Below are 27,809 nucleotides of genomic sequence, written 5' to 3' on the forward strand. Positions count from 1 at the left end.
AATTTGTTGTCAGAAAAGCATATGTATTTCTCACATGGCGATTCGACAACTTCCCGAATTAGTTACATGGGCCTCCCCCAGGGCTCATGTTTGAGTCCTCTCTTATATAATTTTTACGTCAATGACATCGATGAATGTCTTGCAAATTCATGCACGCTAAGGCAACTTGCAGACGATAGCGTTGTATCCATTACTGGTAGCGAGGCTAGCGATCTACAAAGACCATTGCAAAATACCTTAGACAATTTGTCTGAATGGGCTCTCAAGCTGGGTATCGAATTCTCTCCGGAGAAAACTGAGCTGGTCGTTTTTTCTAGGAAGCATAACCCAGCTCAGCTGCAGCTCCTACTAACGGGTAAAACGATCTCTCAGGTTTTAGTCGCTAAATATCTCGGGGTCTGGTTCGACTCTAAATGCACCTGGGCTTGTCATATTAGGTATCTGACACAAAAATGCCAACAGAGGATTAATTTTCTTCGTACAATTACCGGAACTTGGTGGGGTGCTCACCCAGGAGACATTCTAAGGTTATACCAAACAACGATATTGTCTGTAATTGAGTACGGGTGTTTCTGCTTTCGCTCCGCAGCAAACACACATTTGATCAAACTGGAACGAATACAATATCGTTGTTTGCGTATTGCCTTAGGTTGCATGCAGTCGACCCATACGATGAGTCTTGAAGTGCTAGCGGGTATTCTTCCGTTGAAACATCGTTTTTGGAATCTCTCTTACCGGTTGCTAATTCGATGCACAGTTATGAACCCATTAGTAATTGAAAATTTCGAGAGGTTGGTCGACCTTCAATCTCAATCCAGATTTATGACTTTATATTTTGACTATGTGGCTATATAGTAACTATATTAACCCTTCTTCATACGTTCCTTTCAATGTCGTACTTTTAGATACTTCTGATAATGCTATATTCTTCGACACCACTATGAAACAAGACATTTCTGGTATCCCGGATCAATTGCGACCCCAAGAGATCCCTAAGATTTTTTCCAATGAGTTTAAACATGTTAGTTATGATAAAAGGTTTTACACTGACGGATATAATCTAGATGAGTCCACTGGCTTCGGTGTTTTTCACGAAAATTTTACCGCCTCCTACAAACTCGATGCTCCTGCTTCCGTGTACGTCGCAGAGCTTGCTGCCATTCAGTACTCTCTTGGGATCATCGAAACCCTGCCCATAGACCACTACTTCATCTTCACAGATAGTCTCAGTGCCATTGAGGCTCTGCGATCGATGAAGACTGTGAAGCACACCCCGTATTTCCTGGGGAAAATACGGCGGTTTTTAAGTGCTTTAACAGATAAAAATTACCGGGTTACCTTAGCGTGGGTCCCTTCACATTGTTCCATTCCGGGCAATGAAAAGGCTGACGCTTTAGCTAAGGTGGGTGCTATTGATGGCGATATTTATGTAAGACCAATTGCTTATGATGAATTTTATAGCATTTTGCGTCAGAGAACACTCAACAGTTGGCAATCATCATGGAACTCAGATAAACTGGGACGGTGGCTACATTCCATTTTTCCTAAGGTATCGACGAAAGCATGGTTCAAGGGGTTGGATGTAGGTCGTGACTTCATTCGCGTGATGTCCAGACTTATGTCCAATCACTACACGTTAAACACGCATCTCTTTCGTATAGGGCTTGTAGACAGTAATCACTGTGTTTGTGGCGATGGCTACCATGATATCGAGCATGTTGTTTGGTCGTGTACCGAATACTGTGGTGTTAGGTCTGAGCTTATAGATTCCCTTCGGGCCCGAGGAAAACAACCGAACGTACCCGTTAGAGACATTCTGGGAAGCGGTGATCTCCAGTACATGACACAGCTATACGGGTTTATAAAAAATGCTGGCATTAAAATTTGATTTCCTTTATCTATTTGCTAGAATACAATTTCTGCCACAAACTGAAAGAGAATGATACACCCGGCTGGAGACACTAAAACGAAGACTCGGCATCTCTATGTTTACGCAGACACCTCAGACCAAAACTGCTCAAATAGAACATCACTGGTTAGCCACGTACAAATGAATACATTCTGTAATATAAAATAGTTAAAAACAAAATTGTAACACCCCTCCTCTCACCTTAAATCCCCACTAGCTCGTAGTCGGCCGCGAGAATAAAGAAAAGGCCTCCCTCTTTTCCCTGCTAATTTAGAATTAAAAAAAAATGTACTTGGCTCAGTTAAACATAAATTGTATCGTGCCGTGTCAAATAAACTATTTAAACTCAAACTAGCCCTTGTAACATGTCACACAGAACGGAAGGTCATCTGTGATTCGAAAACTGCTGAGTGCTCAGTGAATTTTGCAGCGCTCCCTTGTGGTGGAAAGAACGCTTTTTACACGGAAAATAAATAGAATTTATACTTCTTTTATTGAAATCTGTCATACACACTGATATAAATCTGCCATGCGAAAACACTACAGGTGCACTCTTTTAATGCGGTTATGTGTTTATTCTATATTATTAATTTGAAATTCTCTCAAGTTTCCCAGCAATGATGATTATCACAAGCATTTGAAAGATGTTTTATATTACACTTTTGACGTATGAGTACGAATAATATAATCGATCTAGAAATTTGCAAATTTTTACTACTGAAAGGAACGGGGATGAAAGGAATATTTAAATTGCGTCCGTCACGAAAAGTGATTAGGAATCGAATGGTTATAGAATCTGCGATCTCGAACCGTCCCAGATGGTCTCGAGGTACGATGCTAGCCTACCAAGCAAGTTGTCGTAGGTTCGAGTCTCGGCTCGGAAGAGACTGTTAGTGTCAGTAGGATCGTAGTGCTAGCCCCGCAATTGTCATGTACACTCAAACAGTTGGATGCGAAGTCGGTGTATAACAGAATGTCGAGTTCCGATTTAGAATGTAGTAGCAAGGCTTTGCTTTGCTTTAGAATCTGCGATTTACATAGTATCGCTGCACCAGAGAGATTGCATATCCTATTTGCAAAATCCTTTGTACTACCATTGAAAAGAAGATATTGGTTACATCCACATAATGTGAAAGATCATTCTAAGACTTATTTCAATTTAATATAAAAGTGTTCTAAATTAGTTTCGCTTCGACGCATATTGATTTTGTGGAATAGAACTCTGTGTGAAGAAGACCTGCTTTTTCGTGTGCATTTTTCGAAACAAGACCAGTAAAACAGTAGGTGTGAAACGACCTGCTCTCCTGCACTCCTGCTCAACATGTCGACGGGCTTTGGCAAAATGTATAACTGTGTTATTTAGGCCGAAGAGCAAGACTTCACATAGTGGTGTGCGAAACGGCTCTTTTGCAAAAGCGGCTCTGAACCGCTCACTCACCGTTCCGAACAGACTCATATGAACGGCTCATAGTTCACAATGATTCACGAGCGTTGAAAGTTCGTATTTTCTCGGTAAACTTCGGGTGTGCGCGAATCCACCAGTTTTGGTGCGCTCAAAAAACCGTAGCTCTTTTTCGTGAGCCGTTCATTCTTTCGCTCTTTTCTAAGAACCGGTTCATTCACACATTCAAATAAAATTATGATTTTTAAAAATTTTCTATCGTTATCCATCGGTTTTAAAATTCCGATTTAAAACAGTTAGAAATCTGCTCGAAATCGCTACAATAACAGTTCGCCCATGTACCAACTGTTATTTATACGATTTAGTGCGATTTCAATTCTTCATTGAAAAATTGAAGGACAATGATATAAAATCACGTTTGTTCTGAAAATTACACTCTTTTAGCTGATATATAAATACCAGAAATCCGTGAATAGTTAATATCGAAATATCGTTCGCCAAATTAATATGCCACAACCACATTATCCGTTCGTACAACCACATTATCCGTTGCTCCAGAAGCTTGTCCAAGTTTATCTAATCTCATCCTCCTTATTTTTATTCCATCGGATGCATCTAGCATCAATGAGTCCAAAACCGATATACCTTCGGAGTTTGGATCTCGGGTGATCGATAAAACGTGTGATATAATGAAATAACAGGATGAAACCTGTTTAGAAATTTCATGGTCGACTAAGGTATTGGTTCAATATTATAAAATATCTAGATATTTGCCTAACAAAGTTTATCTGTACAACATCTTCTTACAACACATAGTAGCACTTCCTTTAAACAAAAACAAAAAAACACCATATTTGATTTATGACAACGATAAAGTTTCAAACTTATTTTTATAAATAACTGGCGCTAACACATGATACAATCGTGAGAAGAAGACCTTCGCAATAATTGCATCATTAACAGTTTCGAACACCCGGTTTTGAATAGCATTGATTGTGGTTCGTGTTCCAAACCAACATGTACGGGACATCAGATAGCTTGGGTTGATACTTTCACTTACTTCCACTATGCCACATTATAGATTTTCGAATATAAAAAATTACACAAATGTGAAACTTTGCTGTTTTCGCAAAACGTTTTTGCATTGCACGTAAAAGTTCGAATTGAACAGGTTAAACTGTTGAAATAACCGTCAATTTAAAACAACGAATAAATTATGCCACTTTATACCACTGTCGCAGTGGCATAAACGTACACGACAAATATATATTGCTGAGGGCAAAGAGAATTCATTCGTGATTTTTCAGTCCTCTTTGTGTGCACTTTCTGTTTGATCATATACCTGAAGTTGACCTTCCGTTCTGTGCATGTCAGCTAGCTGGTCCGTATGCATAAAAGAATATCGATACAAATATCACGGTTTTCAGTATCGATACGGTCGAGTATCGGACGCTCGTGTATCGATCCAAAAAATTGAAATATCGTCTCAAAAGTATCGATATTTCCGATACAGATACAATATCGCCCATTGCTACCCCAACCTTTTGGCAACATTGTCATTTTTGACATGTTCTTGGTACTGGAATTCAGGGATACCAAATGTGCAGATTTGTCTGCAAACGCAGATTTGTGGAGTCAGTGTGCAGATATTTATTGATTTGCAGATATTTGCAGTTTTTTAACGGTTTCTACAAATTTTTGTCAGAGTCTCCTTAGATTTGCGCAGATTTTCTTAATATGTGTGCAGATTTTTACAGACTTTGTAGGATCACGGATAGATTTTTTTCAGATTTCGAGCACATTTTCCCGGTTTTTCGAGCAGTTGCAGACATTTTTCTTAAACATCTGGCATCTCTGCTGGAATTGTTGACAAAACCAAGCATCGTTTAAATTACTGTGAAAAAACTTCTGCACGCAAATTCAAATGACACATTCGGTTTATTCGCGTTGAGAGATTTCGAAGCCTGTTCGCACCTACGTAAACTCTCGTATGTAATTGTCAAAATGTGCGTGAAGACAAAAGCAAAAATATTTCCTTCTTTCTTTTTCGCACGTAGAAACCAAACAAATATCAGCAACACCGCCAACGCGAATTACCTGACAAAATTCTTTCGGAACTGCACCGAAAAAGTCTTTCCGGAACTCGTAAAATGACGAGACTAAAACTTAACTCTCGATTCGGAGGTCCGTTCAGAAAGACTGATTCGTTGCTGCTGCGACTGTATTTCCTCTTTTCAGAAAATGTTTCAGAAATAGTGGCAAACTATCCTTGAATTCTTTCAGCTTAAAACTAGGACGAATTTAATGAAAACCTCGAGACACTAAATTTACTCCATCAATAGAATTCCCAATATAATTTGCCTCGCCAACCAAAGCGTAACTTTGTCGTTTTCCATAAACTATCATTCTATTTATCACCTAAACTGATAACACCAAAACCACCTTCGGCAATCAAATGTGCAAGTAGTTTGGCAAGATTCCTTACCTATGCTTGCTTCAATGCATGTATGCTCTTCAACCGATCGGCGATCATTTTTCTTTTGCGAAAACGCACTATAATCTGGATTGTAACCCTTTTCGGACAAACAGTAAATTATGACCGTGACCATCACTCGCTGATTTTTGATAAACAGATCCTATTTAACACTCATCCGTATTATTTTATCACCCGTACTCATTCGTTGTTCCCGGGTCAGATAATACAACTGCTACTAAAAAGCTTTTTCGTTGCCCTTTTATGCAGATCATTCTGTACCAATTCTTCTATATCATCAAAATCGAGGCGCATGTGTTGTAAGTTAATCGACCAGATGTCCCGCATTTTGCGAGACAGTTCCGCTGCTTAACAAACTGTCCTACTTAGAAAAACGTCCCGCGAAATGTCCCACATTTATCAAAAGTATCTCGCACGCCTTTGGAATGTTCCACGGTTTACAAATATGAACCAACGAATGTAACATTTTTTCACCCTTTCCCTTTCCGTTAAGTATCATTTTATTCACTAATGTACCTCTTTACGTCAATAATAGCCAAATTGAACAAACGTAAGAGCGGTATAAAATCATTCGCTGAAAAACGAACTTCTGAAATTATGTTCACCGTTAAATGCTTCTGCCTCAGTTTTCTCCGGTTGCATTAGCATTCACAGTTCTTGCTTCGAACCTCTGGAACGAGCCTGCTCCTAAAATTTAAGCATTTTTAGCCACTGTCGAGTAATTATGGATGACCGATGCAATATCTAATTAGAGTACATGCAGAGGAAGTATATCGGTACTGGACACAAACAAGTATGGAAAGCTCAAAAACATCACTAACATTCGTTCGCCAGTTATCTTGCCCGCTACGATATGCTAAGCTATTTTGCCGTAGCGGAGAATGAACCGAAAGTTTGATACTGTAGCGAAAAGCTATGTGAACCACTACTCGAAAAGCCAGAGGAAAAAACCTGATGAAATAAACTATTCGTTTAATGAAATAAACTAACATTTATTCAAGTCTTCGTAATCACCGAAGCTGGCTGATTTATTGCAGCAGAACACTATAACTATATATAACTAGCAGAACACTATATATAACTAGCAGAACACTTCAACACTATAACTATAACTACTAACTTCCGTAGTTAAATTGTTGGGTACTGCTGCTGCTGTTGAAGGTTGCCGTTGCAGCGGTTCGGAACCGCGGGAATTGCACTCGCCAGAGATGTCCCATTACTTTGTTGGCTGAAATCACATCTACATATTAGTAACTTGAGAGTTTTGGATAATCGTAAAATACTTACAATGTTATCGAATTTCTTTATCCTTGCGGCTGCATTTCCTGCCACGGGTGGGATTAAGGTTTGTCACACAGCTTTTTCAAGGTATTTGTTTATTTTACCTAGTTGAGATTATTTACATCGAAAACAGCTGCCAGAAAAGCGATGTAAACATTATTCAATGATATACATGGAGGTGCGGAAAAAAAGTTTGTCAGCATAAAACAGTAAATCCAAACAACGTCATGGTTGAAAAACAACGTGAATCGTACAACACGGCTCGTGTTCCGAGTGTAAGATCTCGCCTAATCAAGTTTAGTTTATTATTGTCTTCATAAACACTATAATGGTATATTTGTAGCATGAGCATGTTTATCCCGCTATCTCCCCACCTTTATTTGCCTCGTTGAATGAAATTCACCACTAATCTCAGAGGAAAAAGGGTAAAACGCAAAAAAGTTTGTTCGGTAGGATGGGGTAAAATGTGCATTTTTCGGTTTTTTTTTCAATAGTTACAACCCCAAAAGAAAAAAAAATAATGAGGATCGGTTTTAAAAATTAAAAGACATCGTTTGAGCGAATTAAAAATTTTTGACGGGAAACCTCTATTATCCTCCAAATAATACCTCTCGTTATGCTAAATGGTAAAGTAAAGTGTGATGTCGCTACCGTCGTCAAACAGACTGTATTTTCATCAGTGTATGTACTTTTCACTCCCGCTGGTACTGACGCTGAAATATATTGGCTACTAAACTTAATTTATTTAATTATATTCTAAAGTAATATTCAGCTCTAGTTAGTTTCGATACCCACCGCTAGTGCACCCGTGTGCTTCGGTCGGATAAATGTGTCGCAGAACAAAACTCGGTGAAATCTCGCCGGTTGGGCAGCTCATTTGGATATATGAGCAACGTTGCCAGTATGCCAGATAAATCTGGATTTTGCAAGATTTTTGTTTGCGCGCCAGGCAAACAGATAAACCACAGAATCTGCCAGATATTTGAAAATGAGACAAATAATATGGTTTTTGCCAGATTTCATCCGCGTCGTCTCGCAAAAAGGTCATCATTGCGAGACGGGCCGTGGTCGGCCTTTTTCTACCTAAACCCGTCGAGAGCAAAAAAGAGGTCTTCACTTTAAATTTTGTCGGGAATTTTATCCGACAATGAATGCCAGATTTTTTTATTTTCGTTTTGCTAGATTTTATTTAAAACATATTGGCAACGCTGTGTATGAGCCATAACATATTTTGCTGTTAAATTTGTATTGTGCCGTGTCAAGTAAATGTTGTGTGAATATATTTGCTGTTTGAATTTTTGCAATTGCGTTGAATGTTGTGATTGACTCAGTAGAATCTAAATACAGGGCTTGACAGTAGGTATTTACGTTAAAATTAAATATATTAGTAGTGAACAAACACGAAAACATTCAAAATTTTCAGTTAATGGCCGAATCTGGGATAGAAACGACTGCCGCACCAGAGTGGTTGGTGAAGCTTGAAAGTCGTCGGGAACAAATAAAAGCAAAGCTGGGCCATGAAAGCGGCAATGGAGCACCCTGCGTTGTTTGCGGTAAAAATAAGTTTTTTAGCTATTGTATGAAACGAACTTTAATTTATCAATCTAGAAAGCAAATGTCCCGGATTGGATTTACATTTCTGGCGCAAGGTATGCCGTAATTGCAAATGTCGCAAAGAGCAACACGATTGCAAGGACGATGATGTGACTGGCTGGGCACAATTTGAGATACTGGGAGCGATTCGTTCCAAATCGGCTTGTATATATTGCGTTATCATTTAAAAAAAAAGTAGTTACTAGACTATTTTTTCAGACATTAAGATTTCAGAACTAACCGATAAGCCAGTTCAGTTGGATTGGATTCCACCAAATGTGACTCCAGAACTAGCTTCCGATTACATGTCGAAATTAGGAGAGAAAAACATTCCAATAGCTGGTAGTGTGGCGGCAGAAAAACGCAAACAGCAGTTAGAGTATCAGGTTCCTCCGCATGACTTAGATGCAAGTCTGTGCCACAATCTCTCAGAAAATGAGGCATCCCAGCTAATACAGTATGTGGAAAAAATTAAAAAGAATTGTGTCGGCCAAGGAAATGTTGTCCGTGTTGGTGATAATATAAGTTATTTGCAAAAATCAAACATTAATACTGTTCCAGTTCCCTCCGCGCTGCTGAAAAACGCACTTATGAAACGGCTTATGAGTTCAGAACTTATACAAGCAGCAATTTCTGGTGAAACAGTCACAACCGATCAACCATTGTGCCTACAAAACGAGGCTATGAAAGCAGATTTCATCGGCAGTCCATTACTATCCGACAAGACTAAATATAAATTAAAATTAATGAAAGTTAATACGGATGCAATTCAAAGCGTAGTGGAACATGGAGCTAAGCTCGATGTTGTTTTTAGTTCGCTTAATTCCAGAGGAATACATTATCACGAGCATTGTCATTTGCTTGGTCCCCTGGAACGCCTAAGGCAAGAATACATTAGTAACCCAAAATTTAAGTCGGAAATTGATAACTTTGTTGCCGGTTCTACAGATTTACATGTGTATAAAAAAATGACGGAGGATGTTTTTAACTCTCCACTACCCGTGAAAAATTTTGCACGGCGTGAAGCGCCACAACATCGAGAAACGCCACTAAGAAAACTAAAATTGGATGAACAACTTGCACCAACGCTTACATTTTCTAAAGAATGCCAAGCTGCGATAAAAAAAGATTCCGTGCTAGCATCCATTCTCAACTCTGAGCCATTACGATCAGTCTTACATGCCCCGGTTTACGGTGGATCATTGATTATAACTAAAACTTCTTTGTTTCCGGATTTCATAAGCAGCCCTTTTCTGTCACCCACTTCTAAAGCTCGCTTGGAGACAATGAAAATAAACACACAAACTATTCAGAGTGCTGTCTTAAATGGGCCTTTTTACGATGAATTGTTGTCCGAACTGAATAGATGCGGAATAAACTACGCTCAAGATTGCTTTCTTCAACCAATCGATGATTTTAGAGATGAGTTTCTCAGCTATGACAGTGACAATGATTTCCAAAAAGAAATAATAGATTTTATAAAAAATTCGGATCTCTCAACTTTTGGTTTGACTCCAGCACAGGTTCAAGAAATAGTCAGAATAGGAAAAGCACAAAACTCAAATCAATTACTTACTGATATTTTGTCTTCTCCTACCATTCAAGACGCTTTAAATTCAGGTCTCCAACCGGGTAGTGTACTACGATTGACGAATATTCCAATGGGTAATAATCTACAAAATTCTAAATTACCTGAAGTAATCAAGGATAAATTGAACAACATGAAAATTGATAAGCAAGCGGTTGAAAGTGCGATTGTTTGCGGTCCTTTATATGATAAATTATTCCATCGGCTAAAAAGAAATGGTATCAACTACCACCAAGATTCAGTTCTAGGTCCAATCGCACAATTTAGAAGTGAATATCTTGCTGATGATCTCTTTCGTAAGGAAATGACACGTTATGTTTCACACCCTGAACCGTGTCTTTTAGATTCAGCTACCATCCAAGAATTACAGGAAAATGATGAACGCCTTGCTCACCAATTATCTGGAATGCACGTTTCACACAGTGAGGATTCGGGTTTTGGATCGATTCCACCCACTCCAAATTATTCCACTTACCCAGGTGTGGTCAGTTCAACAAATGTCAGCGAAATAACTGCAAGGGAAGGAGTTTTTTCTTCCATCCCAGCTATCGAACAGATGAATATGTACCCCGAGATTCGCCAAAGTCAAATGACAACTGCATCTATTGCTGCAACTAATCCTTTTGCTCAATCAGTTCATGAAAAAGTTGATCAACTGCCACTATCTCCTGTCGATGAAATAGCCTGTAGCGGATGCAAGCAAAGTATTAAATTTGGAGAAGTTGCTGTGAGGGCAGAACGCGCTGGGGGTAGTGCCGCATGGCATCCGCAATGCTTCAAATGCTACAAATGTGATGAGCTACTTGCTGATTTGGTATACTTCTATCATGGTGGTCATGTGTATTGTGCTCGAGATTTGGCAGATATATTGAAAATTCCTCGTTGCTCTGCTTGTGACGAGCTGATTTTTACCAAAGAATATACTGCGGCTGAAGGGGCTACATTCCACATTAAACATTTTTGCTGTTATCAATGCGATGCACCATTAGCCGGACAGCAATATGTGCCCGATGAAAAATCCAACATGCCTCTCTGCTTGACCTGCTATGAAACATACTTTGCAAAATCATGTCACAATTGTCAGGAAATTATTGGACCTGCCGAACAAGGAGTTGCTTGGGGCATCATTCACTGGCATGGGGCGTGTTTTCTTTGCAGCGGAAAAAATTGTGGCAAGTCACTCATTGGTGGCAGATTCTGTGTGAGAAACGAAATGCCTTTTTGCAGTTCTCAATGTTTGAAAAGTAAGATTACGTGAACAGTATTTGTTTATTACTAACATAAAGACTAAAGCACAAGGTGCTTGAAAGCATAATCCGTATCTCCTGTTTCCACTAAACGAAACGACGAAACAACACTTTCCCTAAAGTTTATACAAAACTTCTCAGTGCTAGATATACGTGCCAGAAACACAGAATGTTCAAACGATTTTATACTTCTATACGAATATACTTTGATAGGCATTTAAAAGAAATATATTTAAAATTTTGACAAATAGCTAGTTTTCCTCGGCATATTTATTAGATAAAATCCATATTTTAATTTTTTTTAAAGAGGGGGATGTTTTGTGATGAATTAATTATTTACTAATATTTATTCAAAATTTATATTGTGTGCTCTGCCACAAACGGTGACATATCAACACTATTTTAAAGATAGTAATTGCCTCCGCAGTAAAGTGAATATAATTGTAGGAAAATTGTAAACCTAATTGTCAAGAAAAACAAAAATAAATAAATTTAAAAATAAACCTTAACCTAATCTTACTCCTTCTCTACATACCTTATCTTATCGACTATAAGTGAGCTAATCGTTGTAATTGAGGATCGTAACGATTTCTGTCGGAACTTATTGATTATATTGTTTGAGATATTTTCGAATGTTTCCACATTAGTAAGCCTGTGTATTACAGTGTGTAGTTCATTCGTACTGAACCAGCGAGTCCAGTATGGCGGCCGTATGGACGACAAGCAGGTTCCCGGTTCAGGAGGTTGTTTCCACCTCAAACGAAGGGTACGCGGTTGCCAAGGTGAACGGAGTGTTCTACTACTAAGTCTATGCTCCCCCACGTTGGTCTACCGAAAGGTTCACTCAGTTGGTCGACCAGCTATCCATGGAGCTAAAGGGCCTAACGCAGTTGATGGTGGCGGATGATTTCAATGGTTACGCAGTTGATGGTGGCGGATGATTTCAATGGTTAGGCTGTTGAGTGGGGAAGTCGCCCTACGAACCAGAGGAGTAAGATCCTGTTAGAGGCTTCGGCAAAGCTCAACTTGAATCTGGCCAACGTCGGGACCAAATGCATATTTAGCAGAAATAGTGCGGAGTCGATCATCGATGTGACGTTCTCCAGCCCAGGACTGATCACGAACTGGAGAATAGACGATGGCTACACCAATAGCGATCACCAGTCGGTTTGCTATAGTAAAGAAAACAACACGAAGCGGCAAGTGACGAGTAGAACCAACACTCACACCGCTGGCTGGAAGACAATGCATTTCGATGCCGAAGTATTCGAAGAAGCAATGAGAAGAGAGTGCAATGGAGGCAGTTGGCTCCGCCCGACTGCTGACCAACTAGTTGCAGTACTATCGCGGACGTGCGACGCCACCATGCCTAGGGCCCGCCAACCTAGGAATGGGAAGCCACCGGCTTACTCGTGGACCGATGCGATAGCGGATCTCCGCAGTGCGTTCCTCCGTGCAAGACGGAGGATGCAGCGTGCGCGAACAGACGAACATAGGATTGAGAGCCGCGCAGTATTCGGTTCTGCAAGATCGGTGCTGTAGAGTGCGATTAAGGCAAGCAAGAAGGCCTGCTTCGATAGGTTGTGCGCGAGTGCCAATACGAACCCGTGGGGTAACGCCTATTGGATCGTAATGGCCAAGACCAAAGGCGCGCTGGTGCCTGCAGAGCGATCATCAGCGATGCTGGCCAACCTGCTGGTCGGCCAACCTGCCGAACATCCAATCCGTGAGTGATGACAGCCGTGTCGAGATTGAGGGAGAGGTTAGGGTTACGAATGTGGAACTCATCGTGATCGCCAACTCCCTGAAGGTGAGCAAGGCACCGGGGCCGGATGGAATCCCTAACCTGGCAATCAGGCTGGCGATTAAAACGGCCCCGGACTGTTTCGGGCAGTCATGCAGAGGTGCATGGATGGCTGCCTCTTCTCGGACAGGTGGAGTTTGGTCTTACCGCCGAAAACCGGGAAACCGCCAGGGAACCCATCGGCAAACAGGCCTGCTGGAAACTGCGGGCAAGGTGTTTGAGAAGATTATCCTCAACAGACTGGTGATGTACACGGAGGGTGTAAACGGTCTGGCAAGTAACCAGTTCGGTTTCCGGAAGGGCTGGTCCACGCTGGATGCTATCCTCTCCGTCACCAAGACGGCGGAGGTAGCACTCCAGCGCAAGAGAAGGGGCATACGCTATTGCGCAATCATCACGCTCGACGTGAAGAATGCGTTCAATAGCGCCAGTTGGGACTCCATAGCGCTTGCGCTCAAGAGCATCCATGTACCGGTGTCGCTGTACAAGATTCTGGAAAATTATTTCCAGAATCGAGTACTTGTTTACAACACGGAGGAGGGTCAGAAGTGCGTCCCAATTATCGCAGGAGTTTTGCAAGGTTCTATCCTGGGACCGGTGTTGTGGAATGTCATGCGTACATGACGGGGTGTTGAAACTCAAGTTCCCTGTAGGAGTTGTGATCGTCGACTTTGCAGACGACATAACGCTAGAGGTCTACGGCGAGTCGATCGAAGAGGTCAAGTTGACGGCCGCGCACTGTATACGCAAGGTCAAATACTGGATGCACTCCAGGAAACTGGAGCTAGCGCACCATAAGACGGAGGTCACGGTTGTGAATAACCACAAATCAGAGCCAGGTCAGAGTCGGGGACTGCATCATCACCTTAAAGCGATCTTTGAAGCTCTTGGGGGTTATGGTTGATGATAAGCTCACTTATAAGAGTCACGTCAATTATGCTTGCAAGAGGGCTTCAACGGCTATTGCAGCACTATCTCGGATGATGTCGAATAGCTCAGCGGTGAATGGCAGCAAGCGTAAACTTCTTGCCAGTGTGGTTTCGTTCATACTTAGTTATGCAGGCCCAGTGTGGTCCAAAGCGCTAGGTACTAACAGTTATCGTGGCAAACTGGAAAGTACCTACAGGCTCATGTGCCTGAGGGTTGCGAGTGCGTTCCGTACAGTGTCATACGACGCAATCTGCATCCTGTCCGGCATAATGCCTATCAGCATAGACATTAGGCAGGACGTAGAATGCTTCGACCAACGTGACACAAGGGGCATAAGAGGTACCAGAAGATCACTATCGATGATTAGATGGCAGCAGAAATGGTCCAACTCCACGAAAGGTAGATCGACCCATCGACTAATTCCGGTGGTACCTGGGTGGGTCGGGAGACGCCATGGAGAAGTTAACTTTCAGCTGACACAGATTCTGTCAGGTCATGGTTGCTTCAGGCAGTACCTATACAGGTTTGGGCATGCGGAGTTCCCCATGTGCCCCGAGTGCCATGTGGATGCGGAAGAGACTGCTGAGCATGTCTTCTTCGTATGTCCTCATTCTGCGCGTGCGCGGAGCGAAATGATGTTAATGAGCGGGCCAGACACTGCTCCGGACAACCTAGTTCAGAGGATGCGTGAAGACTCGAACATCTGGAGGGCGGTTTGTGCAGCCGCCTTTCAAATAGTCCTAGAGTTGCAAAGCAGGCGACAGGTTGACCACCAAAACGCCAGTGTTAGCTAACTGCCAGTCTCCATGTCAGTTAGCTAATTAGATAAGAGACTTATAGAGCCAGGAAGTTGCACAAAGCATAAAAGCCGCTCCCCGAAGCAATACTTAGCGGTAGTCCCGGGACGTATTATGGGCTGGAGGCAGGAGGGGTTTTAGTGGGTCCGGTCACTGACTCAAACCAACCCCGCACTCCCTGAGGTTGGTCACCCCAGGGGTTTGGTTGCAAATTTCTCCTCTACCTGAAATAAAAAAACCAGCGAGGACGCTTCAATATCATTTCCAGAAGTTTATTCTGAATCCTTTGAAACATCTTTCTGGTTGTACAACTTGTCCAGATGGGGACTGCATAAAACATTGCTGGTCTAAATATTTGCTTGTAAATTAACAGTTTATTCTTGAGACAAAGTCTAGGATTTCTGTTGATTAGAGGATACAAACATCTCACGCCAAACATGTGAAAAAGGCCCATGTGCCATATGTAAACAAGCCACAATTTCACATTTTGCAATGAATACAGGCTTGATCTATCCGTACAAGTAAGATTGTTTGTTTGAAAATTTTCCCTTCGATCAGTAAATCTTATTTGTAAGGGTAGGTTACGCTTGTATTAATCGAAAACAAGAAAATTTGACTTGTTTACAAATGGCACATGGGCCCTTTTCACATATTTGGCGAGATTTTATATATTTATTGCACTTTGTTTGGATATTCTCAATGTGCTCCTTGAAAGTAAGATTTTTATCATAAATTAGCCCTAAGTATTTAACTTGATCAGACCAATTTAATATTGCACCGTTCATCTTAACAACATGATTATTAGTGGGTTTGAGAAAAGAAACTCTTGGTTTATGATGAACAATAATTAATCGTGTTTTTAATGCATTAGGAGAAATCTTCCATTTCTGCAAATATGAAGAAAATATATCTAGACTTTTTGCAGCCTACTGCATATTACACTCAGCCTTCCCAGCTGGTCTTGAGGTACGATGCTGGCCTAACAAGCCAGTCGTCGTAGGCTCGAGTCTTGACTCGGGAGAGACTGTTGGTGTCAGTAGGATCGTAGCGCTAGCCCCGTAATTGTCCTGTACACTTAACAGTTGGCTGCGAAGTCTGTGTATAGTAAACAGAAGGTCAAGTTCTGAATCGGAATGTAGCACCAAGGCTTTGCTTTGCTTTGCATATGACACGAAGGCTATTTCCTTTTACTTTTGCTTGTATCGTCACAAAACAAAGATTTCTCACATCCTGGTGGTAAATCAGGAAGATCAGAAGTAAAAATACTATATAAGATTGGGTCCAAAATACTTCCTTGAGGTACACCAGCTCTAACAGGCAATTTATCAGATTTACCTTTTAAATAGTTAACCTGAAGATTGCGGTCAGTCAAGTAACTTTGAATAATTTTTTGTGATGTAAAGAGAAAAACCTCTTCAGAAAGAAATTCTTGACTGGTGATCTGAGCATACTTTTGTAATACTTCATTTCCAATGAGACTCATTACGTTCAAATCGAAATTATGAACACTCTCGAACTGCTGGGCATGTTTTTGAGCTTTTTGTAAATTCGTAAGAAATTTGTGGTCATCATCTTTGAGGCCTGGAATGGGCTTCGAAGGTTCCTTAAGAACCTTCGAAAGCTTCCAGAAAGGTTTGGAATATTTTTTTAGTTGTTCAACTTCTCTCATGAAATTTTCATTTCGTAAGAGTGTGAATCTATGTTTGATTTCCGTTTGTAAATCTTTAAAAATAAATTTTAAAGCAGGCTCACGAGATCTTTGATATTGACGCCTCCGTATGTTCTTCAAACGTATAAGAAGTTGAAGCTTATTGTCAATAATTGGTGTATTATATTTCACTCTAGCCTTAAGCCTGTAGTACACTCTTTGACCGAGCGTCAAATATTTGTCACTTTTTTACAGATAAAAATTTGGTCAAAGATAATTATTTGTCACTCTCCAATTTTAACATGGGGCAAACACGGGCAAACAACAACCATGGTGTCAAATAAATTTGACCATTATGTCAGAAGGTCAAATATTTGACCATTAGACAAAGAGTGTACTACAGGCTTTAGGAACTGATAAGTTCCGGGCATTGAGAATTTAACTGCACCTGCACAAGCCATTTAATGCTCCGTAAATGTCAGTAATATTTTGCAAAACAATATCATAATTCAAGCTTTCTTCGATCGTGGTACGATATCGATCTCAATTGGCCTTGTAATAATTAAACACAGACCTAGTAGAATTTAAAACAGTTTCACGGAATATGGAAAAAGTTATGGGAAGATGATCAGAATCAAAATCAGCATGAGTTAACAAATCACTGCATGAATGACTTTGATTTGTTATTACTAAATCAATGGTGGATGGATTACTAACAAAAGAGAAACATGTAGGACCTTTTGGAAATAAAACTGAATGAAATCCAGCCGAGCAATCGTTAAACAATATTTTTCCAATTGAATTGCTTTGTGCATTATTCCATGATCGATGCTTTGCATTCAAATCACCGATGATAAACAATATAGAATTATTTCTCGTAAGTTTTTGTAAATCTCCATTGAAATGATTTTTCTGCTCACCAGTGCATTGAAAAGGTAAATGCACTGCGGCTATAAATAAAATGCCAATATCTGTTTCGATTTCAATTCCCAAACTTTCAAAAACCTTCGTTTCAAGATGGGGCACAACACGATGTTTTATTCGACGGTGGATAATTAATGCAACTCCACCTCCGGCAACATCAATCCTATCGAACCTGTGAACCATAAAATTGGGGTTTCTTCTAAGTGTTATATTGGGCTTTAAAAGCATTTCAGTCACAACTGCAATATGCACATCATGGCCTGTTGAAAAATTAAAATACTACAAGGTACACAGCCCTAGGGTTGTATGAAAAGATGACGCTGGTAACCGAAAGACATGCAAGTCTTTGTTATTCGAGGAGTTTTTTGTTACAAAAGTTACGGAGTCCGCTGACAGAATCAATTCGTTTGCTCAGTGGTTCTCGTATTTTTATTCTCAGACTTCCCTTAGAATCGTTTACATTAGGCGATGTTCAAATTTATTATATGGATCTTACTTTGAAAATAATATATGGCAGCCTTTACATAGGTTCACTAATAGGCAAACATATAAAGATATGTTACACACTTAACTGCGTAATGCATTCTCGGTAAAGTAAAATACCGAACTACTTGAAAATATTTTGGTTTACCGTTGTTCGGTAAAAAAAATTATTGAGAAATCGGAAACTCAACGTGTTTACCGCAATATCGTAAATTTGTTTATCGGAAATTTCCGAGTTTAGTAAACTAAAATACCGGATCTCGGAAACCTGACATTATTTAACCGAGATTTCGTCGAACAAAAACGCTCTTACCGAAATTCCTGAAAACTGAGCTGTCAGAATAACGCGTGTTTCACAAACTGTTTTTTCGAGTCCGGGTGTAGAAAAAAAGGAGCAGGTTTTGCGGCTGCTTATTATTATATAAAGAAATCTGCAATGATCTGATTACTAAAATATTGAGTGAGTATACACTATTTTTCTCAGTGTTTGTTTATTTTGCTGCAAAGAAAATTCGAAGAAAACGATTAATTCTTTTTTCACTCAATTGCAGGTTAAAAACTCTCTTCGCAGGATGGAAGTTGCAGAGTGATAAATGTTTCTTTATTCCTTGGAAGCAATAAAACTCTCTAGTTTTTAACAATGCTGTATTTAGTTGAATCGGTTGACTTAGCAATTAATAAATTAATTTGTATATTTAATGGTTTTGATTATATTCTGGGTTGTCTAAACAAAATTCGCAAAATACGTATCTCAGTGAATTTTACCGAAGTTCTCGTAATAATTTGACAGTTTAAATTTCAGAGTAGCTCGGCGAAACATTTTCGATGATCTCGTTAAAGTTTGACAGGTTTTTTATTTTTGCTTTTACAGAATCTCGGTGTTTTGATCTATTGCCGAGATTTTTACCGAGATCTCAGCTGTTGAAATCTCGGTTATTTGTTTTACCGTATTCGGTGATATTATCTAAGTGTGTAAACCAAAAGGTCGATAAGTTCCAGCAGTTGTTGTTGTAGCAATCAACAGTTACAACTAAGTTAAAGTTCAAAACAATTCAATTTTGTTCTTTTTCTCGCCATGTTTCTTTCCTTTTACTAACAATTATATTCACTGTATTACGAGGACAGCTAATATACGTATATTGTTTGTTAAGTTACAAATGAAAAAATATCATCTAACAATGTTCAAATTTAAAAAAAGATTTTGAATAAAGCTTAGCTGATGACCAAAAAATTCACAAGTATTTGCCGGCTCTTACTCTTCTATAAATTTGTATATTTAGCAATATACTCTTTCGATATTATCTGGTCACGAATATTTAGAGAGTATCGAAACTGAAATGAAATAAAAATAACTTATAACTTTTAACCGCTGCAAAAATGTACAACTCCTGTTGGGCAGTTTATGGTAATCATATTTTTTGAGATAAACTTTTAATCATCATCAGCATCAGGGCCGGCGTCACATTATTTTCCCGAGTGGGTAGTAAGCAATGGAGTGGGATAATTCCGTGTGGGTAAGTACCCACAGAGACATTTTCCTAATGGGTACTACTACCCACACTACCCAGATGAACCGCCGGCCCTGATGAGCATTGCAGTTTTTCCACGATTGCACACGTATAGAAATGTACCGCTGCAATACGAACAGTACCGCTGCAGTACGAATACAAGTGCGTTGCTGAAATCATACACACTTAGATTTTATTGCCGAGAACTCAACAGCTGATAAATTCAGCGAAATGCTCTACAACTTTTCGGCAGAATTTTCAAGAACTTTGGCGAACAAAATGTCAATAAACTAAAGTCGCTTTTTACGCGGGGGATACGTGCCGCGTAAAAAAACCGCGTAAATTCCGGAATCCGCGTGAACCGCGAAATTCCGTAATCCGCGTAAAAAAAAACTAGCGTTAATTTTGCATTCCGAGTGGAGGGAAACCGGAATCCGTGTAAAAAAAACTGCGTAAATTCCGGAATCCGCGTGAAAAAACCGCGTAAATTCCGGAATCCGCGTAAAAAAGCCGCGTACAAATAACCCGCGTAAAAAACACGTAAAAGCGACCTTAGTGTACATGCTGGTTTACGGTAGATCGATATATTTGCTAAAGGCTCGTCGAAATATATTGCTGACATTTGTTAAAAACTTCGCCGAGCTCGTTCAGCTGTTGGGAAGTTTGCCGAGATAAATTAAGTGTATAGACGACAAGAGACCTGCGACTCTCTTCTACACATATACTATACACTACCCGTCATAAGTTTGGAATCGCTTTACTGAGTATTGCACACCCAGTTTGAATATTGCAACACCCCGAAAAGTTTAGCATCACTTGATATGGGCGGATTAATGTAACTCTATCTCTTTATTCTAACGATAAAATATTCGTTTATTTATTCATTTTCGTCAAGCAAATGTGGACTACAATTATAATAATACAATGTTTTCTTACACACTCAATCAGATAATAAATGTTCGGTAACTATTATTACAATTTCGATCGGTAAGTTTGAGAAAATACAGAGTAGTTTGTAAAATTGATATAACTTTACAAATTTTCTGTATTCAGCAAATGATTTTACTGAATACTGCTATATTTTCTACTGAACTGTTCGGTAAATTAAACTTTTACCGAATATTGGTAAAAAACTACTAGACCAACTATAGAGCTGTCAATTTTTTTCTATTCGTTGTTCTCGTTCTGGTTGTCAAGTCACATTCTCGGTTCCATTTGAACATTGAAGTTTCTACGAAAAAATGGAGGACTTTCTCCAACAACTTCAGCTAATAGATGATCGCATAGTACAAATATTTCGTAAGTATATAATAACAAAATTTGTAAATATTTTAGGCATCAAACCATCACATAATTTGCCTTTACTTCGGAGCATCTGTTGCATGCTATGTAAATAGTTTACACCGCCTTGTTAATGGACACACGCGGAGGATCTTCGGCTTTGAAAAAATATTTTTTTATCAAAACAATGTTACATCATATTTCTGGTTTACTTAAATAATTAAAAGTGAACAAATAACAAACAGAATTTTCGGTATTGTCTTACACAACTTACATATTTGGTCGGTGGTTTTGGCAACCAATTGTATTTGCCGTTTTCACAAATTAGGTCGGTAATAATGACAGAAAGCAACAAAAATTTGATTACTGATCAATCGGTAGTGGTTTATATTACCGAACGTTTTACCGAGCGCTCAGCTGTTGAATAGTCGGTAAAAAAAAAGACGAACTCGGTGATTTAATATAAGTGTGTATATTCTATACATTATTTCCAGTAGTTAGTCGTTTTGCTTTTCTCCTAGAAAGGTATAGCAATCACTTGTAAAACCGATAGTATAAAAGTGCTCCAAAGGGCTGAATGGCATATATCACTCGACTCAGCTTGACGAGCTGAGCATTTTCTGTATGTATGTGTGTGTGTATGTGCAGAATTTTATTCTCACTCATTTTTCTCAGAGATGGCTGGACCGATTTTCGTGAAATTAATTGCAAATGAAAGGTCTCGTTATCCCATAAGACCCTATTAAATTTCATTGTAATCAGATTTACTTTGAAGGTTATGGTTCAAAATGTAAAAATCATGAAACATCATTATCTCGAAAACTACACTCAAAATATCTTCCACGTTATTGTTACGTGAAATTTCCTATACTTATTTATTTTGTCATTTTTCATGATTTATGTGACAAACATAACATCTACGTGAAAATCACATGCATACTATGTTTTATCACGTAGTATCTACGTGAACTTGGCAATGTCAAACAGAATGAACTCTTCGTGCAAAAATACAAGAACCAAAATGGCGAGGCTGTTGTGTAATACGGCCTCTGAACATAAAATTGATTTTATCGATTGCTTGCCAATGAGTGAGATTTAGAAAAACCATAAGAATTCGACATGGAATCTTTAGCTTACAGATTTTGCACAGATTCAGTTCGAAGATCCAGGAGTTACCTGAACATAAAAAGTAGCAGCCAACAGTAATTATCGACGGTGAATGTCTTAATATTTGTCAGTTTTTATGTCGTTCAATCCAATTTCGGATTGGAAATTTCGCATGCCCGTGCGATTTATCTAGCAACATATTTCGAAAAATTCTGAAATCTAATTTCTCTCTTAAGAATTTGGGAAACCACAATCGAAATTTATACGTTTTATAAAACGTAGTAGCTATCCGTTAATCAAATGCTTTTCACTTTACCGGTAGTTGAATTCTACGTGGAAATCACATGAAACGCATATGTCTACTGAATAATATTCACAGGATAAATCATCTCACCAGATCATGTTGAACTTAAATAACAATCACGTAAAATCTACGTGGAAATGACAGTGGAAAATATTCACATAACTTTTCCGGTAATTATAACGTGAAAATTATTTTGAGTGTACATAACCGATTTGAACAAAATTGATTTCAAATGAACGGGCTACCTGAAATACCCTTAACTTTTGAATTTCATAATAATTGAACTTGTGGTTCAAAATTTATAACAAGAAACGTGTTTTGAAGACTACTTAATCTCACTCATGTCATGATTTTCATAAAATCAGTGTCAAATGGAAGGTCTAGTTGCCCCATAAGACCCTATTGATTTGTTTTGCAATCAGACTATTACTTTTCCTGTTATGATTAAATATGTGAAATCCAGCTATGAAAAGGAACATATTCCGAAGACTACTTGAACTCACTCACTTTTCTCAGTGATGGCTGACCCGATTTCTACAAAATTAGTGTCAACTAATAGGTCTAGCTGCCTCGTAACACCCTATTGAATTTTACTGTAATCGGACTGTAACTTCGTCTGTAAAGTACCGAAATGTGAAAATCACGAAACTTCATTATCTCAGAAACTACACAACCGAATTGATCAATATTAATATCAGATGAGCGGGCTTGTTAAGGGTTAACTGATGAATTATGGTTGAACACGTGGTTTCAAAGTTTGGCTGCCCTATACGTTCCCATTTCATTTGATTATAATTGAACTTAAGCCATCGTTATGCATTAAATTGTTAATAAAACAACGAAAGTCTATTGTTTCAAAGATTACATGACTAGTTTGAACATAACTAGTGTCATACGAACAAGTCATCTCTCAAACTTACAAATAACAAACTTCATAACAATTTGATATGTGGCTCAAAAGTTATGGAAAGAAAAGAAATTCAAAGGCTATTTAAAACTATACCTGCTTTGATTGATATATGTGGTCTCAACATAATTTGAATGTGGTTTTGTACTATTTGAACGTTCCAAATTTATTGATTCCTTGCGATGTGTTTAAAGTCTGCAAATGCACGACGCATCGGCCATAGGATATGATCAAAGTCAAAAGACAAATCGTTTTGAATGAATGGTTTTATCGAAATGACAAAATCTTCGACTTTTGGCTTTTGGCGCCCTAATTCTGAATATATTCATATTGGGTGGTATTCGGTCATTTTCAGCAGATTTTCTGGCATCAACCTGACACCGGAAATACCCATATTGGGAGGTATTTAGTTAATTTGGTTGTTTTCCAGAAACTAACAGTGGTCGTCTTTAAATTCAAAATGGTGTCAAGGGTCAATGTTTGGTTTCTATGCATCATCTCGATTACGGAAATATCCATGTTGAGTATTATTTGGTCATTTTCGACTGTTTCCTATAAGTTGCCATTTGGCGTTTCAAAATGGTGCCTGACGTCAATTGTTAGCTCGTTGCATCATTATGGTTCCAGAGATACTCATATTGGATGGTATTTGGTTATTTTAGGCTGTTTTTTACAAACCGAAAGTCGCCATCTTGGATTTCAAAATGGTATTTAAAATAATTTCTGGCCTCTGAGCGTCATTCTGGTTGAAGAAACACCCATATTGGGTGTAATTCGATCATTTTCCGTTGTTTCCCAGGAGCCGGAAGTCGCCAACCTAGAATCCAAAATGGGGTCTGTGGTCAATTTCAGCAGCTGTGTATCATTTGTTACCACTAAAAACATTCACCTGTCACATATGGTTTCATTTAGTTGATTAGTTCGCGAGATGTGCAGAAATTTGTGCAGACATATGTGCTTCCATAAGAGGGAGGGGCGTCGAACCATTATGGACATATTTATTACCCTTTAAAACATCCACATGCCAAATTCGGTTTCATTTGCTTGGTTTGTTCTTGAGTTGTGCAGAAATGTATGTTTCATTTGTATTGGACCCCTCCTTTCCAGAAGAGGGAGGGGTCTCAAACTATCATAGGTACCTTTATAGGGACCAAAAACCCCTACATACAAATTTTCACGTCGATCGGTTGGGTAGTTTTCGAGCCTATATGGATCAAACAGACTCACAGACCGGACTACATTTTTATATGTATGGATTACTACATCAATATTTTAGAACCTAAAGAGTGAATATACATTTATTGGATTGAAGCGTTCATGTAAATCTATTTTTACAAATAAAAGTTTGAATGAGAAAGGCTGGGTCTGACCGCTAGGTGGATTAATTTAGGTTTTTGATTTGATTTCTGCCCATAGCGATGTCGATATTTTCGCAGTGCTGGTTATAGTGACGCATCATGCGATTTATTGGGCCATTTTTTGAGTAGTTAGTTCTGTGAGAGTTTTCCGAAAATATTTCACGATTTCTTAATTTACGACTGGGTGCATAAAAATTTAGTTGCGATAATAATTTAGAAGATTGCACGCGTTGAGAAATGATGTCATTGATAAAATAAAGCATTGAAAGTTCGCGGCGTTCTTTAAGTGCTTGTATGTCTATAAGCATGCAGCGTGCTTCATATGATGGTAAGGGAAATGCTGTCCAATTTAGCTTACGAAGCGCGTACAAAAGAAATTGTTTTTGGACAGATTCAATGCGTTCTTCATGTGTTACAATACAGGGATTCCATACAATACTACAGTATTCCAGAATTGGTCGGATGTATGTAATATATAATAGTTTGATTGTATATGGGTCTTGAAAATTGTGGCCGAAGCGTTTTATAAAGCTCAGCATACTATTTGCTTTGTTGATAATTGTATTTTAATGTTCTATGAATGTAAGTTTGGAGTTTAAGATTACGCCTATTCCGGAAACCTAGAGAGTTGTGGTCTTCGGCAAAGTTGCTCAGCAGGTCAAGGACTTGTGATTGGGGGAGAGTGTAATTCGGAATTCTGCCACAACGCAGCGCTAGTGTGCATGTAATTTTGAGTGTTTTGAACGCTATTTAGCTCAATAATTCCACCATTTAGTGAGTTGCGATTTTCAGTTGCTCAGAAGATCAAGAGTTTCTGTTTGCTAATACCCAGCAAACAATTTTGTTGATTTTCAGCTTAATAAGATATTATTCCGTGGATACTGAGATAAAATCCATGTTTTCTGCATTGAGCCTATTTTAGGCTGATCAGATTTTCTCGGGATAAAAACGGGACACATGATAAGATTGATTTTTGGAAACCTTCACTAACAAAAGCATGCAAACAATTATTCGTTGCTCTGATTAAACTTTTTTTGTATGCCTGAAAGGCATTGGGGCTAAAAGAGCCACTGCGACCATCGTACTAATTATCTTTTGTGGCAGGCCCTGATTAACCTACCCTGTCCGGTGATCCTGTACGGTACTACGGCCTAAACACAATAGATACGTTGCGGCAATTTGACAGTTAGCCCGTACATTTTCTGTCAAATTAACGTCACCGCAACGCAAACATATCCGTTGTGTTTGGCCCTTTGGCATTTGATGAATTTTGTGTGTGTGTGTGTATGCGTGTGTGTGCGTATGTGTGTGCGTATGTGTGTGTGAGTATGTGTGTGATTGTGCGTGTATGTGTGTTCGTTTGTGTTCGTGTGTATGTCTGTGTGTGTGTGTGTGTGTGTGTGTGTGTGTGTGTGTGTGTGTGTGTGTGTGTGTGTGTCTATGTGCAACTCTTCAATCTCACTCGGTTTTCTCAGAGATGGCTAGACCGATTTTCATAAAATCAGTGTCATATGGAACGTCTTGTTGCCCCACAATTCTTTTTGCAATCGGACTTTTCCTTTTCCTGTTATGTTTAAAAATATAAAATCTAACTATAAAAAGAAACATAGTTCGAAGATTTCTTAAACTCACTTACTTTTTTGAGAGGTGGCTAAACCGATTTCCACAAAATTAGTGTCAAATGAAAGGTCTAACTGTCTCATAACACGCTATGGAATTTTACTGTAATCGGACTGTAACTTCGTCTGTAATGTATCAGAATGTGATAATCACGAAATTTCATTATCACAGAAACTACACTACCGATTAGAGCAATATTGATATCAAATGAATGGGCTAGTGAAGGGTTAACCGAATAATTCTTATGATCGAACACGCGGTTCAAAAGTTGTAATGAGAAAGTCATATTTGAAATAGAAAAAAATCCTACTATGAATATTCGAATCTAAAATGATATTTCATCGAACGATAATCGAGTCTATCTATATATAATAGAGTCCAACCTAAATATGAGTACAGTGACGTTTTGATTATACCACGATCGAAAAAAAAATTTCGCGTCATATATTTGAAACATATTTATTTCATGTTCATGTAACACATGCAAAGTTAATGTATGTGTTTGAGTGTTATGATTAAATGTTCGATATAGTTTCACTGTTGGTTACCAAAAATTTGTTATTTAGAATTATATATAAATCCAGCAAATATTATCAAGGTGTATTTTTCGTGCTCGTGTAAATCTATTTAAACAAATAATAAGTTTGAATGAGAAAGGGTGGGTCTCACTGCTAGGTGGATTAATTTGGGTTTTTTATTTGAACAAAAAATATTTGTAATAACCAATAACAAAAGTCAGAGGAAATTTAATCATAAATTATGAATTTATGTAATCCAGTAACTGACAATGAATTGTTTTGCTTTGTCGTTTTTGCAACCACTTGTAGTGCATTTTCCTTTTCTTCATCGGACTTTGGATCAGGACCATTCCAGTCGCTTGCTGCCCCGAGTGCGCGTTCCGCTGCATCAATGGAATATAGAAAGGTACGGAGATGGTTTGAGTCTCGGGTTCAAAGGGCTTCGTTTTTGTTAACAGTGATGACGTAGAAGTCAAAAAACAATGCCCAAAAATCAATGTTCGGTACATTTTTTTCAAAAATTTTTCACAGGTTATAAGAGTTTACGGCTGAAAATTCCTACCTGCCTCGTTAAACGATGCGCAACACAATTCCAAATGGCATTTTCTTGTTTTTGGAGATCTACGTCACAACCCCAACACGTGTTTCTGTTTACCTTTTTTTTCGTTACTAATACAGACAAATGTCTTCTTCTTCCTCACCTTTGTATACCTCACTGCCGCTGCATAGCTGAACAACCCAATTAAAACTAACGTATTTTTTTAAAGTAGCGGTTCGTTGTTATTGTTCGTGTCAAGTAGCCATAGATAAGCAGCCTATATGGTGAGTACCACTGAGCCAAGATATCATGGAAGTCTTGTATTCTTCGGGTATAAACGGATTCATGTGGGGTATAGTTGCTGATTCCACATTCGGGGTCCAAACGCGATGAAGAATTTTATCTTTCTTATTTTATTGACCTGAGGGCAAGTGCTAGATCAAACAAAAAATCGTCAAAAACCTGTCTCTTTTCAAAAGCCGAACTTAAGCACCCTATAAACTGCATTTCCTAATGTTGCCGCCATAGTAAAGATTGTTTCTGACACCCTGGGCTTTTGTGCCTCGGG

The 27,809-nt window shown here is 38.8% G+C and overlaps 1 protein-coding gene and 1 long non-coding RNA gene across 4 annotated transcripts; one reads left to right on the top strand and one right to left on the bottom strand.

The window, feature by feature from the left end:
* Window positions 1-6,772: 6,772 nt before the first annotated feature.
* On the bottom strand, window positions 6,773-7,242 carry LOC129720669 (uncharacterized). The gene is made up of 2 exons (XR_008727264.1): window positions 7,093-7,242; window positions 6,773-7,033 (listed from the first exon to the last, which is right to left on the bottom strand). It is a non-coding gene; the product is annotated as an uncharacterized LOC129720669 (long non-coding RNA).
* Window positions 7,243-8,303: 1,061 nt separating this feature from the next.
* Window positions 8,304-11,972, top strand: LOC129720665 (testin). Of its 3 annotated transcripts, XM_055672191.1 has the most exons (5): window positions 8,304-8,442; window positions 8,510-8,639; window positions 8,695-8,844; window positions 8,899-9,562; window positions 9,628-9,774. In XM_055672191.1, the coding sequence occupies exons 2-5, from the start codon at window positions 8,513-8,515 to the stop codon at window positions 9,641-9,643; spliced, it is 957 nt and encodes a 318-aa protein (XP_055528166.1). In that variant the 5' UTR covers window positions 8,304-8,442; window positions 8,510-8,512; the 3' UTR covers window positions 9,644-9,774. The 3 variants fall into 3 exon arrangements, with proteins under 3 accessions (XP_055528166.1, XP_055528164.1, XP_055528165.1); XM_055672189.1 differs by having other exon boundaries at window positions 8,899-11,971; XM_055672190.1 differs by having other exon boundaries at window positions 8,311-8,446; window positions 8,899-11,972.
* The last annotated feature ends 15,837 nt before the right edge of the window (window positions 11,973-27,809 follow it).

This window comes from Wyeomyia smithii, chromosome 2 (assembly GCF_029784165.1).
Source record: "Wyeomyia smithii strain HCP4-BCI-WySm-NY-G18 chromosome 2, ASM2978416v1, whole genome shotgun sequence".
In the NCBI taxonomy this organism is placed as follows: Eukaryota; Metazoa; Arthropoda; class Insecta; order Diptera; family Culicidae; genus Wyeomyia; species Wyeomyia smithii.

What these genes read in the sequence shown, in the direction of transcription:
- LOC129720665 (XM_055672189.1), top strand. Translation starts at nt 8,513, where the DNA reads ATGGCCGAATCTGGGATAGAAACGACTGCCGCACCAGAGTGGTTGGTG. An exon ending in AGCACCCTGCGTTGTTTGCG is followed by an intron (nt 8,640 to 8,694) that starts GTAAAAATAAGT and finishes TTATCAATCTAG; the next exon opens with AAAGCAAATGTCCCGGATTG. An exon ending in GATTCGTTCCAAATCGGCTT is followed by an intron (nt 8,845 to 8,898) that starts GTATATATTGCG and finishes CTATTTTTTCAG; the next exon opens with ACATTAAGATTTCAGAACTA.